At 38.6% G+C, this 20,670-nt stretch overlaps 1 protein-coding gene across 1 annotated transcript in view; it reads left to right on the top strand.

Moving 5' to 3' along the window:
* Positions 1 to 20,670, top strand: part of LOC137774129 (uncharacterized) — a gene marked incomplete at its 5' end in the record, with an annotated part of 281,651 nt that overhangs the window by 129,683 nt on the left and 131,298 nt on the right. The window contains 2 exon segments of the mRNA XM_068559236.1: positions 3,465 to 3,547; positions 9,942 to 10,036. Coding sequence (XP_068415337.1) covers positions 3,465 to 3,547; positions 9,942 to 10,036 — 178 coding nt within the window.

Genomic DNA, 20,670 nt, shown 5'->3' on the forward strand with positions numbered 1-20,670 from the left:
CACTCCTACTTTTAATTAAGAAATAAACAACACTGCAACTTCCAGTTTTAGCTATGGCAGAGTAGCTGGTACCAGACTAGCTCTTCTTTTACAATCAACCATTAAACTGAAGAGAATATATGAAGCATGTTAATGTTTTAATTGTCATGGAGCATTGGCCATCAGGAAGCACAAGACTTGCTGATCCCAGAGAGAAGAGAAACTTTTGAGGAAAACCCTGGTTGTCTACCTGGGCAAAAATTCTGAATCTAAAGCAGTGAAGCAAAATCCAAGCAGAGAATGTCCCACTGAGCTGAGACAAAGTTTGGCATTCAGGGCTGCTGAAGCAGCTAGAATCTGCAGAGTGAGAAAGAGCAGGGAGCTGTGCAGAGAGGAACCCAGAAATCAGTATAGGGACCACCCACCAACCATGAGTCCTTGGCTGAGGGTAATGCTGTACCTGACCACAGTGAGAATAACTGAGGCTTTGCTAAGTGACGACTATGGACCTGGAAGAAGAACAGAGATAACTAGAGTTGGAACAGAGGTAGCATTCAAGTCAGGAGACTCATGTTAATACCTCCTTTTCAATCTGACAGCAAACTGAGATGCCAAAAGTCTGCATATTAGGAATAAAGACCATGCTCTAGAGAGGCTTATTTTAAGCCTAAAACAAAGCTCTGACAGTAATGGTAGAGGAATTAGAGACCTGAAGTTGAGTTCTGGTAAGTTAGAGTGGCTTGGAAACTCTTAGTTTTTCACAGAAATGCTAAAACAAAATGTAAATTTAGGGACTTCCCTGGTGGTGCAGTGGTTAAGAATCCACCTGCCAATGCAGGGGACACGGGTTCGATCCCTGGTCCGGGAAGATCCCACATGCCGTGGAGCAGCTAAGCCCGTGCACCACAACTACTGAGCCTGCACTCTAGAGCCCGTGAGACACAACTACCAAGCCTGTGCTCTAGAGTCTGTGCACCACAACTACTGAAGCCCACACACCCTAGAGCCCGCGTGCCCCAACTACTGAAGCCCACATGCCTAGAGCCCGTGCTCCGCAACAAGAGAAGGCACCGCAATGAGAAACCTGTGCACCTCAATGACGAGTAACCCCCGCTCACTGCAACTGGAGAAAGCCTGCACACAGCAACGAAGACCCAACGCAGCAAAAAAAAAAAAAAAAAAAGAGAGAGAAAGAAAGAAACAATGTAAATTTAAGCCTATGCAAGTTTAATAAAATTAGCCAGTAATTGAACTGTGTACTAGGAAAAAAATATGAACACCTTTCCAAGGAAGATAACAGAATCCAGAGTCTTCTACAGTTCTACAGTGTCCGTTATATAATCTATAATTATTAGACATGCAAAGAAACAGTAGAATATAAACCTTAGACAGGGAAAATAGTGAATAAAAATAACTGTAAGACAATTCAGATATTGAATTTAGCAGGAAAAACCATTAAAACATCCATTATAAACATATATAACATATATATAAACATATATATAAACATATATATAAACATATAAATTTTTAAAAAACACTTTCAAATGATTAAAGGTTAAATGATTAAATGATTAAATGATAGTATGGTTTTACTGAATGATTAGTCAGGTCATCTCAGCAGAAACATGGACACTACAAAAAATGTAACCAAATGGAAGTTTCAGAACTGAAAAATCCAAGAATTAAAAGAAATTAATGAATTTGAAATACAGAAAAGAAAAAGCTGGGAGAAAAATGAAGAGAGACTCAGAGACCCATGGGGCTATATCACATAGTTTTACATATATACAATGGGAATCTTAGGTAAGAAAAGAGGGTCATAAAATGGAAGAAAATATGTATTAAAAAAGTAATGATTGGAAATCCCCCAAATTTGATGGAATATATTGACTCATAGATTGAATACCCTCAGTGAACCCCAAAAGAATAAATACAAGGGAAGCTACATTTAAAAATATCATAATGAAACTGCTAAACACCAAAGTTAAAGAGAAAATCTTGAAAGTAGACAGAAGGAAAAAAAAACACATTACAAAAAGGGGAACAGTGATCTGAAAAATGATGGACATTATCATCTGAAACAATGGAGACCCGAAGTCAGTGTAATGACATATTTAAAATGCTAAAAAATGTCAATTCAGAAATCTGTATCCAGCAAAAATTCCTTCATAAATTGAGGTTGATATAAAGACATTTTCAGATGAAGCAAAGTTAAAAGAATTTTTCTTCAGCAGACCAACACTATGAAAAACTTAGAGAACGTTCATGAGGCTGGCTGGGTCATCTTTAGGGAGGAAAATTCTTCCAAAGCATGCAGACATGGAGACCATGTCCTCAACATTTTACACGCTGGAAAGCTCATTTAAAAACATACACAAAGGCAATTCCAAAGGGCTGAGGATGGCAGCCTTTAATCCCTAGAGGGAGAGAAGAAGACAGGCAGCAAGGCTGTGACTGCTCATGGTATATGATACATGTATACTTTTTTAAAAAAGATTTTGGGTCAACCTCTTGGTCAAAGCTGTGGCTCTGTTAAGGTACTCCAATCGCTAGCAGCTTCTGGGCCAGGGTATTTGTCACAAGATGCTGGGGATAGGCCTTAGCAAATGGGCTCATTGAAGTGAGAGGTCAAGCCAATGGATTGAGAGTCATAAAGGTAAAGATATACCTGCTTATGTACTATCTTTCTTTGTTTATAATTTAAGAAACATTTGTTGAGGCATTCCATTTCAGGCACTGTGCTGGACATAACAGGAGAAACAAAGATGAACAAAACACATTATCTGCAAGGAGTTTTTGATCTAGAGCAGTAGTTCTCAATTGGGGATGTTCTGCTCCCCAAAGGACATTTGGCAATGTCTGGAGACATTTTTAATTGTCTCCAACTAGGGGAGGGCTGGGGAGGTAAAGGGTGCCATTGGCATCTAGTAGGTAGAGGCCAGAGTTGCTGCTAAACATCCTACAAAACACTGGACAGCCCCCAAACAGTTAACCAACCCAAAATGTCGCTCATGCTTAAGTTGAGAAACGCTGATGTAAAACAAGTCATGCAAAAGATGATAAAGGTAGCTCAGGTGAGAAGTGCTGGGTACACACAGATAACAGAACTGTCTAGTCTCAAGGTTTTATAATGGAACACTGGTGTGAGGCACAGAGAAATTTCTTTGAAAACTTGATCACAGAAACATAGCTGAGGATAGAGAATTCTACCCGGATGAGGAGAGGAAAGCAGATCAGACTCAGCTGCTGCTTGTAAATTGCATCCCCGTGGTGTGGCCAATGGTAAAGTTCTACTTGAAGTTCATGCATTGACTGAATTAAAACTGGGAGCATAGAACAACTTAGAGCCTCCAGAGAATTCTTTCTTTTACCCCCATTTGTCAGGCTTTATATAAACTCTTAGATTTCAGCAGTGTAAGCTTACATATCCTCTGAAGTACAAATCTATAATATTCTTTTCCACCTTTTGTTTTTAACCCTAGGAAGTGTTTCTAATAAAATTGGTCCCTGCCCTACAGACTGTGGTCTCAATCTCTCAAAAGAAGACCATGAATTACACAATAAGGTAAGATGAAGGCTATAGAAGTTGGCTTTGACCATGAAAACGACAGTCCTGATTATTAACTATGGTTTCTTTTTTTTTTTCTTTTTTTTTTCTTTTTAAATTTATTTATTTATTTACTTATTTATGGCTGTGTCGGGTCTTCATTTCTGTGCAAGGGCTTTCTGTAGTTGCGGCAAGTGGGGGCCACTCTTCATCGCGGTGCGCAGGCCTCTCATTATCGTGGCTTCTCTTGTTGCAGAGCACAGGCTCCAGACGCGCAGGCTCAGTAATTGTGGCTCACGGGCCTAGTTGCTCCGCGGCATGTGGGATCTTCCCAGACCAGGGCTCGAACCCGTGTCCCCTGCATTGGCAGGCAGATTCTCAACCACTGTGCCACCAGGGAAGCCAACTATGGTTTCTTAAAATATATTTCCAGGTAGAAAGTAATTTGCTCTTCAAAGCAGGTTTTGAAGTGCAAGGCATACTAAAGCAGCTGACGTTGGTGAAATCAGTAATGCTAATAATTTTTTATTACATCCGAATCAGACTTCTTTAAGCTGTTGAAGACTTTAGTTAAATTAACCAGTTTACAAGACTCTTTCCGTCTTGGGCAGGGTGATTAGAAAATGTGCTGATTGTACTGTATTTATTTGGCATGATCATGGCTGCCATGAAATCTATCCAGAAACTATCCTGATGAATTTATATACATTACATAGCCTGGGTTTCCAAACGTTGGTTAAATTAATTTTACTGGTGTTACTGGATCCCGTTTTTTGATATTTAAGCATTTCCAAAATCTTTATCTATATAGACCGAATGACTTCGAGTTTTAAGTATTCAGAAATTTTAGCCTGGCTAGAAAATCAAAGTAAAAGGATTTCTCTCCAACCCTGCCCTTTCTCATACAAATTATCTGAATTATTATCTTTATTCTCCAGTATGCTGACTAAATTAATACAGGTCTATAGAGCCAACTTTCATACCATTCTCTAAAGAATGATTTTAAAGTACACCTTGTTTCCATCCCTAAATAGTGGACCACCATCTAACCAAATAAATGGGTTTTTAATGTCTAGATGACTACTTAACAGCATTTACAATTACAGTTGTTTCTGTATTGCAGAAGAAAAAAGCTTAGAAATCAAAAGTTTAGTGAAATTTTTAACAGTGAAAGATAACATTCACTGAGTGCTAGGAAATTACTAGATGCCAGAAAATGTTCTCAGGTCCTCCACATCAAATGACTATCTTATTCTCACAACAAACTAATGGGATAGATACTGCTATTGACATATTTTCTATATTTAGCAGGTGAGAAAAATAAGGCATGAGAGATGGAGCAACTTAGCCAAAAAAACATTGTTAACAAGTGTATAGCTGGGCTTTGAACCAGTCTGTTTCTAGAATCCATATTTGTATCCATCATGAAATAATACTTCAAAAAGTTGTTTATTTCTTTGTCCTTTCAGCCTGGTGTATGTTTTCTACTTCTTGGGTCTTATAACCTTAATTTAAGGGGTAGGCTATGGAAACCAAGGACAATTTGCTACGAAGGAAAAAAGCTTACATCCTTTATACATATTATGTATTAGGCGCTTTTATGTATACTTTTTGGGAGGCTAAAGGAAGGATACGTCTAGGAGATTTCTAGGATATTGTGGATCTAATATTAGCATTTTAAATATTTTTAGAAAATTTTCATGTCATTTGTTGATCATAAACTTTGAGATTAGAAGAAAGACTAAATTAAGTAAGATGAGAAAGAATACAATCACTCAGAAAACCTAAAATTCTTCCCTATATTTTCTGAGTTTACCATTCAATTCAGGAGTTCTCTTTTTCATTTTATTTTTAATGTTATACTCCCCAAATTGCTAGTCAGTTGTTTGGAGGAGTAAGCTCTTCCCTGGGGGTCAGGCACTTTGGGAAGGTGTCTTAACTCTGAACTGCTTTAGGAAGCAGCTTTGTGCCTGCTGGTAATACGTCTCTGTAACATCAGTGCTGTGGGAAGACAGAGCCAGAAATACACCCAAGTTGCAAATGACTGAGTACAAGGGAGGTTATACCATCTACTAAATCTAAATCTGAGACCCTCTACGCCAATTTAAGTGTGTTCGTTTTTTCCCCTCATCTTCTCATAGTAATAGGAATTAATTTGAATCTTCAACTGATATTAAAGACTCTAAGCCAGGCAATTGATAGGGTAGCTGTGGGAAAACTGAGATTAATATTGAACTTCACATGTGAAGCATTCATTTTTCAAATAACACGGAGCCAGAAAACAATCAAAACGTGTGGTCCAAGGTGGTCAGAAATGTTAGTTGTCATCCAGAGGGCAGAAACAGAAACCCAAGGGGGTTAGTTACCCGAGGGGTCTCTCTGGGTAAATCCTGAACTACCCAGCCAGGAAGGAGCGCCTTGCTTCTCCCTGGATACTGCTAATAGAAAGCCTGTCCTGAAAAATTCTCTGGAACACACATCAGAAATGAATTAAAGAAAGAGGAAATAGTATTCTTGCTGGATGGTCTCAGGATTTAGGCTGGATTTGATTTGGAGCTATGGGTTTTTATTTTTTAGATGATAATAACAACACTGATGGAACTGAACATGATGTCATGTTTATTTGCTTTGTTACTTCAGATGCACCTGGCGTTTGTTGTTGTTGTTATCGATGACTTGCAGTTCTGTGATCCTATTAACACGAGCCTCTTAGCACCGCGCGTCCACCCCAAACTGTCCTCCCCTGCCTTCTTAAAAAATGGGGCTGCTCACTTCTGATCTTCCCAGGGCAGTTCAAAAGCATTCATAATCCTCAGGATTCAGCTCTTTATTCACTATTTCCTCTTTCTAAGGCTCTCCCTTTTGATGAAACAATCCCCTTGCCCATCATCTGGCCAGATGGGCAGATGAACAGTGCTCCCCAGAGCTCTGCACAAAGACCCTGTAAAGAGTTTGGGGAAAAAATGCTGCTGCTAAGTGGAGCTTAATTGTGCCAGAGCCACAATGCTTTTCCACTGCACTGGTGCCACTGACCTGTGAACTGCAAGCCCTCTTTCTCTGCACAAAGACTCACCTTCTCATCGGTCTCGTCACCATCACCCTTCTTCATTAACCAAATGGTCCATGGAAGGAATTATTGCTAAGGGGTAAAAACCTCTAAATGACAAGGTAGGAACCCTGAGCTTTGCTTTCTATCATATAACACAATTAAATGAGTCTTTCATTTCATGAGCTGGGCAACTTTTTTTTTTTTTAAGCAATTTATTTTTGGCTGCGTTGGGTCTTTGTTGCTGCGTGCAGGCTTTCTCTATTTGCGGCGAGCCGGGGCAACTTTGAGACTTAATATCTTGTCTTAATATCTTAATATTATCTTAATATCTTAATATTAATAAATTAATATCTTAAGACTTAAGTCTTCCTATAGTATTTTCTACTAGGCAGCTTCTTAGAAATGCCGTAATAAATGCACAATAAAGGATGTTAAATGTTCCCTCGATCACCCACGCTATATATTGCATTGTACCAGATGCTACTTATATCCTTAATATCCTAAAGCATGTTAAGTTCTATCCTTTCCATCCCCAGAAAGAATTTTATCGCTATTATATCACTTTGTCTTCATAAAAAATCCTGCGATCTATACAAGATAAATATTATCTCCATTTTTCAGATTAAAAAACTCCAATTCATGGACTTTAAATAATTTAAGTTTCCAAAGTAGCGAGAAGACTCAAATGAGAGTCTTCTGACCATCACTTGTTGGCCCTGTTGACTACAACACAATACACTTTAGTTTCTGAAAATTCTTTAGAACACTTCTTGGCTCTCATTTTGTGTTGTGTTTGAAAGAGTGCATGTGTATTGCTTCCTCATTGATGCTGTATTTGAATGGCCATCCTCACACACCAAATTTTTAGCTCATGAACTTGAAAATCATATTCTGAATTCTAGCAATTTATATTTACATATTTGCTGTTGTGTTCTGCGATTGGTCAGACTCTGAGTAGCCATACAGATAATATGTGAAACGTGCCATTCCAGAACAAATTTACACCACCAATTTCTCTTTTAAAGTATAGATATTCATCTTTCTATAGACTTTATTATTATTTTTTTAATAACGATGTTCTTTGGCTTCAGGGACTTAAAGTTGTAATGGGCCAGAGGATCTGTTTTCTGTCTTTAAATGTTGATGATATCCTATTTAAAGTATTAGTTGTTAGGCATAGATTCAAGATAAGAATTTGTGCTTGGTCGATTGTTCACATTGTTAAGAGTGTATTCATGTGAACAGGCTCTCATACTCTGGTACTCACTCACCTGGGAATTTTGCTGTACATATTTATAACTTTTTAGATTTAAAACTCTTATTTTCTTTGGGTTTTTGTTCCTCTTTGGGTTCATTTCTTTGGAGATGAACAAGTGTCTGTGACTTTCTTCCAAAACACCCGTTTGAAGGAATTTTTAGCACGTTAAGTTAAACATTCTTTAAAGGAAATCCAAAGGTTCAGAAAATTTTTGTTATTTTTAGAGTTAACAGGTGTTTTTCTTTGTGACTTCGCAACTTGAGGTAGTCCATTGTCATTATTGTAATATAAGTACTTAATGAAGTGACTTCTAATAACTAATTCTTGAGTATTTACTATGTGCTTATTACCATGTTAGGAGCTGTGAAAGATACATGGAAATATATACTACATACCATTTTTACCACGAATTTAGTTGAACAATCAAGATAGATATTAACTGATTAACCAAATAGAAAGCAGTTTAATACACTATATCATAGAACACCTATTTTTTTTAACAAGTCAGGAGCTTTGGTGGGTAAACCAAATCTTTGGTATAATTCTTGATAGCAGTTTCAACTTTCTATTTAGTAAGACTGAATAAAGTATCTAAGCATCTCATAAATAAATGCCATCTAATTTAAAGTTTAAATACCTACAAAAGCATATTTTTAGCAATCAGGTAAGGTGTGCAAATCAAATATGTTTGTTTAGTTGGGACAATTCAGAGCTCTCATATATTTTAAAGAATTTTGGCACACTTTAACTTACTCAGGAATGGAGTAGTTAAAAATACCAACAGTAAATAATCTGATTAAAAGTACCTTTATTGGCACAGGAGCTATAGAGTCTGAGAAAGATAAAAAAGACTACAACCAAAGGTACTTTCAATTGATGGCTCTCATAAATGAATTTTGTTCTTAAGGTGATCAAATCAATCAATTTTATTATAAAAGAAATGAGCCTTGTAGAGATTTGATGACACATCTATTTCACCTGAGTTTCACTCCAGGGTTTTCCTGGTTACCACCACCTGTGCATCCCAAAAGCATTCTGCAATTGCAAAATATTTCAGCTACAGATTTGTGCTAAAACTTGTATGAATTGATATCAAGGAATTTCAAGTAACGAGCTGCTTACAAATGATGATCAAAAACACTTGAGAAGGGTCTAAAGAAAAGGAAAGAAGAACATTAGCACAATTATCTTATAAGTACCAGTCATGTCTAACTTTCTTCTTCTGTAGACTAGTGGTTTACAAATACCTTTTTGTCAGCAGTATTTTGTAATTAAATTGTATGGGAGACTTCAATATATAAACAGATAAAAGTTGAACTGTTTTGGTGGAAGAGGGAAGAGTCTGGCTAGGTTAGATGCTCCCTCTCTCCCCACTCCTCTCCAAAGAGGGGCTCCTCAGAATCCTTGGTTGAATTATAGGGTTTAGTTTCTCCAATGGGGCAATCTGTTTTCTGGAACCATCATCCTGGGTCACATGATTTTCTCAAGTTCTCATAAATCAGCTCCACAGACATTGTATGGTCCTGAGTTTAAATTGATGTTATTGAGGCTGTGGAACTCAGGAGTTTTTGGAACCCATGCTAGCATGAAGTGGCCTGCTAAAACAGAAAGTAGAGGTAGGGCGGAAAAGGAATCCTGGTGGCCTTTGATTCCTTGGCCCCCCCTAGTCCAGAAATCCAGCTGACTCCTTGCCTTCTCAATAGCCCGGCTGGTCAAACTTTTCTCCAAATTCCTTTTTGCTAAAAGCTAGTTCAAGCTGCATCTTCTTTACTTGCAATAGTCCTGATTTAATACGAAAACCATAACCATGGTTATGATGTTGTTGTTTTCATTCTAACAACGTTTATAGAATCTGCTCCACGTGAGATAATACGAAAGTGAACATCTCACAGTCTGCCAATATAGACATGAAAATTTAGTGAGAGAATCTGGAATATAAAGCAATAATTTCAATGCAAAATCATGGCCAACTATGCTTCTGTATGACCAGTGATTCCATAAGTCATTCTGGGAAAATTGTCACTGAAACCAGTTAAACTTTCTATCTGCTCCCTGCTAAAATACTTTTTTCCCCCATTTATTTAATTTCATTTCATTCTGTGAAGGAAACATCAACTGCTTGGAAAACTGGAGAAATTGAAGATTATTCTCAGGATACATCTTATTTGGAGGAACTGGAGAAACACAGATTTTCAGTTTGGTGAGTAACTTTATCCTGTCTTTCTATTTAAAAATTTAAATTCAACAAGTCTTCACTCATTCTATTCTTTTATTAGTCATTTACTCAACAAATACTGATTGCATGCTTATTACAAGCTATGTGATATGAGCCCTGATTTGGGAAAGCTCATAGTCCAATGAAATATATGTATGTTTAAACATCAGAGTAATATGACAACACTTTTTTTAAAAAAAAACAATGCACACATAAACACCTGGAGAATATGATGGCTTGAATTTGCTTGAGAATGGCAAAGGATTTGTGTGTGTGTGTGTGTGTGTGTGTGTGTTTTATTTATTTATTTTGGGCTGTGTTGGGTCTTCGTTTCTGTGCGAGGGCTTTCTCTAGTTGTGGCAAGCGGGGGCCACTCTTCATCGCGGTGCGCAGGCCTCCCACTATCGTGGCTTCTCTTGTTGCGGACACAGGCTCCAGACGCGCAGGCTCAGTAGTTGTGGCTCATGGGATGTGGGATCTTCCCAGACCAGGGCTCGAACCCATGTCCCCTGCATTAGCTGGCAGATTCTCAACCACTGCACCACCAGGGAAGCCCTGGCAAAGGATGTTTCAGAAAAAGTTTGAGCCAAATCTTGGGCAGAAGACTACAGTGGAGAAATACTGACAATTTGGTGTGGGCAGTGTCCAGAGATGGAGTTGGGAGGATGGCTAGGGCTGATACACATTCCAAATCTTAGTTCACTTAAGGTCTAAGCAGATCATAGTTACTGCTCTCTTTATCTGCAGATGTGTATACAGGTATATCTGTCTATGCAAGCATACGTATAACAAACATGAAAAAATACATAGAAAAGTGAGCAGTGGAGCTTCTCAGAGGTAACGATTACAGGATTTTTCAGTGGTGGGATTCATCAAGGATGAGGGAAGGAACCACAGTGAGTGGCTGTGTGACACGTGGAGTAACCTAGGAAAGAGGAAGAAATGGAGTAGCTTGTCAAAGTCGTCTCTTCCAAACCACTGCCTCTCTGCTCTTCAAGATCCATGCTCTGAATGGTTTTCCCCCTGGGAATTTATCTGCCTTATGATTTGGTTCCTGAAGATTTTTCTCTTACTCTTCCATGCTGGAACTATCATCAGGAGGAATGGTAGCAGCTCAAATTTCCTTTATCCAGTCACATTTTTATAAGTCCTACTGGTTTTCACTTAAATGCAAAAGTCTCAATAATTTCACCAGTGCTTTCCTGAAGCAGCTGAAGTACAGTCTTCAGGTTAACCAATGAGTTGTTCTCTTGATCAAGAGATGCAGGCTTGTGCTTAAGAAACAGGGAGATGCAAGAGGGAGGAGAAATGGGAATATACGTATATGTATAGCTGATGCACTTTGTTATACGGCAGAAACTAACACACCATTGTAAAGCAATTATACTCCAATAAAGATGTTAAAAAAAAAAAAAAGAAAAATATCAGGCAGGAAGGGAAGTCAAAAAGCCCAGGAGACAAGAAATATGCATGCCTCTTCTAGAAAAAAATAAGTAGATAAGAAATGCAACTTTCAAGTAATAAAAAGACAAGCTCCCTGTTCTTAAGAAACTCTTGTTTGTGATGGTCTCTATGGGGGGGGGGTGACAAGTACATTAAATTTACTTCAATAAAATAACTGCCAGAGCAGAAGTACCAAGTGCTCAGTATGGTGTGCAGATAGGAGAGCTGGAGCTTCTGTTGAACCATGTGCAAAATTCTCAATCCCTGTCTGAAGCTCTCAGGCTCCCAGCTCCCACATGTTTCCCTGTTGCCTCTCCACGCTTTCTCTGATGACTCAGCTCTCTGTTGGGATGACTTTTCAGAGTCCAGTGTATGCAACTTCACAATGTCACTCTTACTTTACACATAAAGTTAAAAAGCTTCAGAGTTTCCAAGGACCTCAGAGTTTCCAAGGACCTCAGAGCTTCAGTTTCTAATAGACCTTTTAAGAAGCAACTCTCAGGCATTGCTCCTTTAGTAGGTAAATTCATTGTCTAAGTCTCGATGAGGGACTGGCAAGTATAACCACCAAGACAGATTCTGCCTTCTATCTGTCTTTGTAAATAAAGTTTAATTGGAACTCAGACACACCCCTATGCTTACATATTATCTTTGTTTTTCTCTAGAATGGCAGAATTGAATAGTTGGGGCAAGGACAGTACAGTCCACAAAGTTTAGAATATTTACTTCCTAGCTCTTTACCAAAAAAGTTTGTTCACCCTTCCTCTATCCTGACCTCAGTGTTTCTCTATTGTTCTCTCGTGATTAGGCAGGACACAGTATGGGAAGCTCGTCTCTGCTCTGTGTCTGAGGCTTTAGCTGAGGCAGCTCCAATACCTGGGGTCTGGCTTGGATTCCTTAATTGAGGCTGTACGTCTGAAACCTCAGTTCCTGCTCTCAACTGAACTTCTCATTTTTCCACTTCTCTCCCTTGATGCTTGGGCTTTCTCTCAGCTTATTGCCTGGGTTCCAAGTATCATCTTTCCAAGCAGAGAAGGTGGGAACTGCAGATCTCTTAAGGTCAAGCCTTCAAAATTACACAGTGACTCCCACCGTATTCTATTGGTCAAAACACATCACAGGGCCAGACGGGCAGAATAGACTACATCTCCTGATGCAAAATTGGGAAAATGACATTGCAAAAGAACAGCGGGGATGGAAGATATTGCGTGGCCATCTTTGGAAACATAGCCTATCACATTCTGCTTCATTCATTTCTGTGTGCACAAGCAAATAAAAAGCAATGAAAGAGTGTAGGTTTTGTGGATAGACCTGGGTGTGAATTCCCTTTTTGCTGCTGCCATATAACATTGAATCATTTAAACTCTCTGAGGCTGTTTTCTCCTGTATCAAATTGGAATAATAATAGCTATATGGTGGGACTTTATGTTTATTGTGAAAACTGAGAGATAATGCATATAAGACAGCCTGTATAGTCACTGGAACATTTAGTTTTTTAATAAAGGCAACTAATATTAACATTAATAATAATAAATTTTGAAGAAAATGTCTTTTCCAAAGGTTAAAATGGAGGGCATTGGTCACCTGAGGATGACACGTCTGCTTTCCTTTCTGTTCTTCAAACACACCAAGGTCTTTAACACATCAGAACCTTTGTACTTGATGCCTCCTTCATCTGGAATGTTCTCTCAGTTCTTAGTAGGATGGAAGGCAGTACATACTGCAGGTCTCAGCTTAGATTTTACCTCCTAGAGAAGCCTTTCCTGACAATCCTATATAAAGTAATACCTGCCCCTCTCTGGTTATTTACTTTCTCATCACCTTGTTTGTCTCCTTTAACGTACTTACCACAATATAAGTTAATCTTTTATATTTATATTTATTCCACTTCTTTGCATGTTTCTGCTTCCTCGCACTAAAAAGAAGTTGTAGGCAGGCAGAAACCCTTCTTGTCTGGTCACTCCTGGGTCTCCGGCCCTAGTTCTAAAATACCTAGTTTATAATAGTCAACCAATAAATATTTATTGGAAGAATGAATAAAAGGATGAGTGAGTGGTCACTCAGCTTGTCTCTCTCCCAACCTCCTTGGTTGTCCTACCTGTTTTTGTTTACTCCCAGTCTCTCCCTTCTCTTGAAATTGCTATCATTTAAAAAAAAAAGTAATGTGGGATAATTAACCACTCTAAATGTTTCTTTTTAAACCAGGGTTGAGGATATGGGGGCTGCTGAGACCTCTATAAACATGTGTTTTAAATGGTCTGAGATACAATCTGAACAATTTCCTTGATGTTTTATTAGAGCTGGTAAATCATTTATTGGGGCAGCCTTTACCTAAATCCTCTCCAAATCCCCATAAAATTCATTTAACACAGAATACTCTCCTACCCAGCTTCAAAGGTATATATGACATTGTGTGGGAAGTTTCTGCTGCTCTAGTGCAGTAAGTTTAAGTGTAGGTATTTTCTTTCTCTGTCTTATATGGTCTACCTTTTCCTCTTCCCCCAACCCCCCTACCATGCCTCGTTTAAACATGCTGATGTTGGTAAACTTGGTAGATTGTTAAAGTTTCAGTAAATCACAGCTTCCATTCTTTTTTTTAATTTATAAGACCTTTAGCTAGTCAGATGCAAGTTTACATTGTTTGTAGCTGCCAATCATTTTTTTAAGAGCTTCCAAAACATAATTTTAAGACTGTTAGATTTTCTCAACCAGAAAGATAACCAACTAAGTTGCCTCTGAGTGTGTAAAAGAGAACACCATTCCAGCACATCTCACCCCAGTGGGTCTGCTGCCCGTAGTGTCAGGTGATCACAGATGAAAGTCTTCTGGGCTGTTCCTGGTGGGGTTTGTATCACAGCCATCTTTTCTGGGCCTCAAAGCCTGCCCTTGCAGGATGTTTATGTTTTCTCTTTGGGATATATGCTGTTGTGAGAGGATGACTCTTCTCTTCATATTTTAATTTATATTTTATTTTTTTAAAAGATTTTTCTTTTGATGTGGACCATTTTTAAACTCTTTATTGAATTTGTTACAATATTGCTTGTTTTGTTTTTGGTTTTTTTGGCTCCAAGGCATGTGGGATCTTAGCTCCCTGACCAGAGATCGAATCTGTACCCCCTGCACTGGAAAGTGAAGTCTTAACCACTGGGCCACCAGGGAAGTCCCCTTCTCCTCATATTTTAGATAACATGAGATATCCAAGGTATCCCTTGATACTTTTGTACTAGCTGGTTTATTTCCATCATTACCCCTTTGCTGGTTGGCTCTATCTGTTACACACTGCACATCTTCATGCCACTCAGCACATGGTAATTAGGTGTTCAGTAAGTCCCCTCCTCGACTAGACAGCAAGTTTAATAAGTTTCACAGGGATAGAGATTAAGTCTGTCGTGCTCTTCCTGGCCTACTCACAACAATTGATAAATTACAAGCACTTAATAAATATTTATTGAATTAATACATAAAAAATAAGGGTATATTAAGAATTTTGGCATTTCCAGAAGAAGTTCTGGAGAAAAGACCAATGGGACAAAATGACTGTAGATTTTCTGGGCCAGTTTGTCTGTGGTGGCCACTGTTTCCACCTGTTCCGCATGTTTGTTCCCCAGGTTCCTTCACTCACCCTCTTTTATGATTGCAGACCCTCCCCCCTGACACACATACACATACCTACATACCCCAAGGGGTTGAGCTGTGATGTGTATTATGTTCCTAGGACAACTATGATTGATTAAGGGATGGGCACATGATCTGAACCAGGCCACGAAAGCACTTTCGCAGGATTTTATATTTTGTTACTTGGCAATAGAAATTCTATCTTCTCCCTAAGGTTTTAAGCTGGAATGATTTAAGTTTGATACTCTCTGTGGCCACGGCCACCAATTTACTATCCCTACTCCCTCTACCACCTCTTGTTAATATTTAGCATTTATAACCTATTTGAAACCAGTAGATGTAAGAGTCTCACTGATGCTTTGTAGGTGACACATATTCTGTTCTAGTCAAACTAATAAAAGTGGGTCCTAGAGGCTACCTCAGGTTCACATTAATGATGGATAAAATTATATGCATACTTAAGAACATGTATTTCAGGTCAAAAAATATATTGTCCACCGGGAAGCTTTTATTTTATTTTATTTTCCTATGAGAGGAAATACTTCAGTGAGAAAGTTTACAATGTCCACTCAGTTAATTACATAAATAAGCACTCATTTGCTTGTGCAGGCAGAGCCATAGCACCTCACTGCCTGTGGAGTGAATTGGGTTCCCTGCCTCCTAATGCACTCCCTTCATCTCTGCACAGTGATTTCTCCCATGGGGTCAGCCAGATTATGTGTTAAGTTCCTCTGGAAGTAGTGCTAATGACTGCTTCAAGGCAGTGGATATCACTCTGGTAGTTTAAAGAAGTTAACATAGTTTTCAGAGGTACCTAACTTGCAACTGGGGAGAGGGTTCCATAACAAGACAATCTCAAAGTGTTTCCATTAACGCTCAAATACGACTGGATGGGTAAGTGACCAGAGAATCACACACTTTTAGAGCAGGAAGGGATCTTGGGGAAGATTTAGTTCAGCCCCGTTGGTTTATACCAGTATAAAACTGAGACCAGTAGAAGTTAAGTGACTGGCCTTAGGTCAGTCAGCTAATAAGGAATGGAAATGGGATTAGAAGCCACTTCCTTTCAATCTCAATCCAGTCCAAATTATAAAAGAAATAAATTCTTCCTAGAACTCTGCTAGTCGTTTAATAGTTTCCTGTTTCTATCAATTGCAAGCTGCTTTGATATTTATTAATACATTGAGGAGAAAGTGCTGATTCTTAGGAAAATGCATATAATGGATTAATGTAAATTTCCTCCTGCCAAGGGGGTGAGTAGAGGGCTCCTGCCAAGATGTTTGCTAAATGCTCATATTGCTGGCCACACAGAGTGACATCTTCTTTGTGTTCTCGGCCAGGCATTTATGTGGCTGACCTACATTTGTTGCTTAGGGAAGGTATGAGTTAACTAACAGGAAAGTTATTCTTTAATAAAAGTGATACACTTTCCTTTTTATAACTCACATGTGATTTGACATTGAAATAAAATGCAGATGCTACTTTGGCGTATTCCCTATTGTGCTTTTCCAAAACACCTTCACATATGGTCTGCCTCATTCCTGAGAAATGACTTGTTGTTTATGTCATACAAACAGAACAGATTGATTTTACAGTGAGTAAGGAGGATGATGAATTGTACGTTGGAGAGAAATCCTTGTCTCAGCAATCTAAACACTTGAAAATAAATGTTGCCTTTTGGAAAAGGCTCTCATGATCCACCCATGATCCCTTCAGTGTATGCTCCCTTCCTAAGGGTTAAATAGGTATACACATGTGATCTCAGCAAATAAAAGAGTAGTTACAATCACCTCAAAATATAATTTTTCTTTTCACCATTTAAATATATCCTGAGACCTAATGGTTGAAAAAAATGGCAGAATTGTCCCAAAGAACCAACCCCAAATATCTACTTCAATATTGTATCTGCACTATGACCAGAATAAAACGTTTCTTATCTTGGTAGGAGAGTAGTTATTATTTCTTTAATTATCAAGTGATTTTTTTTTTAACATCTTTATTGGAGCATAATTGCTTTACATTGTTGTGTTAGTTTCTGCTGTATAACAAAGTGAATCAGCTATACATATACTTATATCCCCATGTCTCCTCCCTCTTGAGCCTCCCTCCCACCCTCCCTATCCCATCCCTCTAGGAGGACACAAAGCACGGAGCTTATCTCCCTGTGCTATGCGGCTGCTTCCCACTAGCTATCTATTTTACGTTTGGTAGTGTATATATGTCCGTGTCACTCTCTTGCTTCGTCCCAGCTTACCCTTCCCCCTCCCCATGTCCTCAAGTCCATTCTCTACGTCTACATCTTTATTCCTGTCCTTCCCCTAGGTTCTTCAGAACCATTTTTTTTTCTTTTTCAGATTCCATATATATGTGTAAGCATACGGTATTTTAAATATAAAGCTCTTATGCTAAGAAGCTTTCTTAGGCGTCTCCAACATTTACCCCTTCAGAATTATTCTGCACAACACAGAAAAAATAATCTTGTGTGCTCACTCTTCTGACAATAGGCTAACCACATGCACTTCTGCAGAATTTTACAGTTTTAAATCTCTTAATTTCATTCCCATACCTTTTCTTTTTCCATTTGGTATTCACAATACCCTGGTGATAGATGTGCCTAACCCCATTTTACACATCATCTAACCAAAGTCCAGAGAGGTTAGGTGACTTATTTTCCAACACTCAACTAGTTCATCTGTGTTCCTTTCCAGTTCTCTTTCCACTATAGCATATCACCTACCTGGCTGGCCTCAGAGTCATAAGGAGACTTTAGTGTGTGCATTTAGTGGCTTTTAAAAAATAATGTTTTAAAGTATTACTGGAGTATTCCACAGAGTTGGGTGGATGTGAGTGAAGAAAAGATGCCATGCAGGAGGGATGCTAAGCAAGTCAGCTCTAGAATGGCACATCAGATCAAATCCCTATGGAGGAATATTCCTGACAGTAATTTATCAAGGATCCACACGCAATTAGGTTGTTATTGACTGATGTCTCTATCTTATCAGGTATGGCTAAAGCATGACCATCTAATCCTACTAAGAAGGAATACATCTTAGTGGCTAAGTATATAGGCTCTGGGGCTGTAATACCTAAACCCAAACAAATTAGCTTTACGAATTACTAGTTGAGTAAACTTAGACAAGTTTCTCAAACTCTTTGTACCTCAGTTTCTGTAAAAAAAAAAAAAAAAAGTCTTTAAAATCTTTCAAATGGAGCTAGTAGTACTTGCCTTATTTTAGTGAATTCAAATCTGTATGTTAAAAATAAATGGAGCAGTGTAAATGCTCATAGCACATAGTAAATGCTCAATAAATGTTAGCTATTATTATTGAAGGAGGCTTCCCTTCTCTCTACTACCCTCCACAATGATCTGCTTTCCAGCCTATGTTTTAACTATGAAAATAATGACCTGTTTATTTTTGAGAAACAAAGTATTTTCTAGTAAATAAAAGACCTGCATACAGTGCTATATGACAATTATATCTCAATAAAACTGGAAGAAAAAAGTATAAAAGAAAAAAATAAATAAAAGAAGACTTTCCCCTAAATAAACAAACAAACAAATAAATAAAAGACTGCAGGGGGAAAATCAGATGTTAATGGTAGAAAAGGGATACCAGAGGAATAAATATAATGTGTTACTTTTCTATTGCTGCATAACAAATTATACACACTTAGCAGCGTAAAATGATACACATTTTTTAATCACATGATTTCCATGAGTCAGGGAGTCTGGGCACAGCTTAGCTGGCCCTCTGCCCAGGAGCTTACAAAGCTACAATCAAGGTGTTGGCAGGGCTGCGTTTTTATCTGGAGGCTTAACAGGGGAAGAATTCCCTTCAGCTCATTCAGGTTCTTAGTAGGATTTATTTCCTGCGGCTCTATGATGGAGGCCCTCGCCTCTTTGCTGCCTTTTGCCTGGCGGTCACCCACAGTTCCATGCAATGCGGCTCCTTTACCATGACTATTACTTCACAAAGCCCACCCAGGGAGTCTGTCACCTCTGGGAGGGCCCCTGAAGCTTTTCCCTGATTAACTCAGGACCTCCCAGGATAAACAGGATTTGATTAACTCCAAATCCACTATTTGAGATCTAATTACTTCTACAAAACCCCTTCACTTTTGTCATTTCCTGTTGGCTAGAAGCAAGTCATTGGTCCCATGATAAGTCCTACATCGTATCACCTTTTTCCTCATCCATGTCTGTGTAAGTAAAATAACAGTGCAAATTTTCTTACCACTGACATCATAGGGGAATTGAAGGCTTTGACCCTCGTGACTTCCCTTACTTATAAAAGCAGAGTTAAGTGTTGCGCTGGGCACTCCAGCAGCCATCCTTCTTCCCTGTATTTCTAATTAGTGATGCTGCCTCCAGTGATGGAAGATGGTAGACACTTTCCCAGTCTGTCATGCACTATGGGTGATCACGGACCCAGTTCTGGCCAATGAGATATAAGAAGATAGCAGCTTGGGCTTTCTTCCTCTTAAAAGGGAAACAAGCAAGAAGGAAATGCTTCTTTGTCACTCTCTTATTCCTTCCCACTTGGGCCCTTGTTGTATGGATGTGACTCTGGAAGCATCTACATGAAGAAGAAAACGGGAGAGAGACCAACCCAGCACCCTGTTATGTCGAACTATTGCTTACGACCTCCTTCTACCTGTCTCAAGGTTTATTTTACACGAGATAATTAAATGCACTTATTGTTCAATACTCTTGGATGAACATTCTGATGCTCATAGCTGAAAGCAATCTTAATGAGACAATGAACCTGCACAAACGTAGCCCTGATGCATCGAGGAGCAGGTGTTCTTTTATTCAGTATTTATCAAGTTTACATGGTGTCCTAGATTCTGGACACATAGTATTGGAATCCTTTCATACTGTCTGGGATCCACCAGAGCATAGTGTGTGACTAGTTGCTTTTGAGTTTAGTACAGTTTGGAAAATGGGCAGAGTATGGTGCAGGAGGTTCTTCCCCATGGATACCACACGATTCAGTTGGAGAGGTGGAGAATGAGGTGAGTAGAATTAATTTAGCCAACTGTCTGGAAACCTAATATGACATCAGTGATAAGATTTAAATATCCAAGAGTTTCAGATTATGAGTCAGTCCAGATTCAAGCTGTATGATTTAAATGACGAAAGGGCAAAACTGGGCAGGAAACAATGTAGGGATTTATCTGATGCAAAAACACAAATGACAAGTAAAATAGATAATGTTCTGTTGTAATAGTTTGCAAACAGCATCAAGGAAACAATTGAGTGGGTGTATTTTGAGCTTCAGGCATTGTAAATTCTTTCACTCTCATATACTTTATGCCTTCTTTAATAAGCTGGAGAGTCTTGGGCCAGCTTCATCGGTGACGGTGAGTGGTCATTCATTTCACAATCCACTAATTTTCATGATTGTTCAGTATCTTATGTTACCTAAACTGCTTTGGATTTTCTCTTACTCAAATTGTAATATGGCAATAGCTTATATAGTTTGAGAATCATTAATTCAATTGGCATTCTCAACATATGGGTGTTGTACTCATCTCTCCAAAGACAAACAAGAATTTAA

This window comes from Eschrichtius robustus, chromosome 12 (genome assembly GCF_028021215.1).
Source record: "Eschrichtius robustus isolate mEscRob2 chromosome 12, mEscRob2.pri, whole genome shotgun sequence".
NCBI lineage: Eukaryota > Metazoa > Chordata > Mammalia > Artiodactyla > Eschrichtiidae > Eschrichtius > Eschrichtius robustus.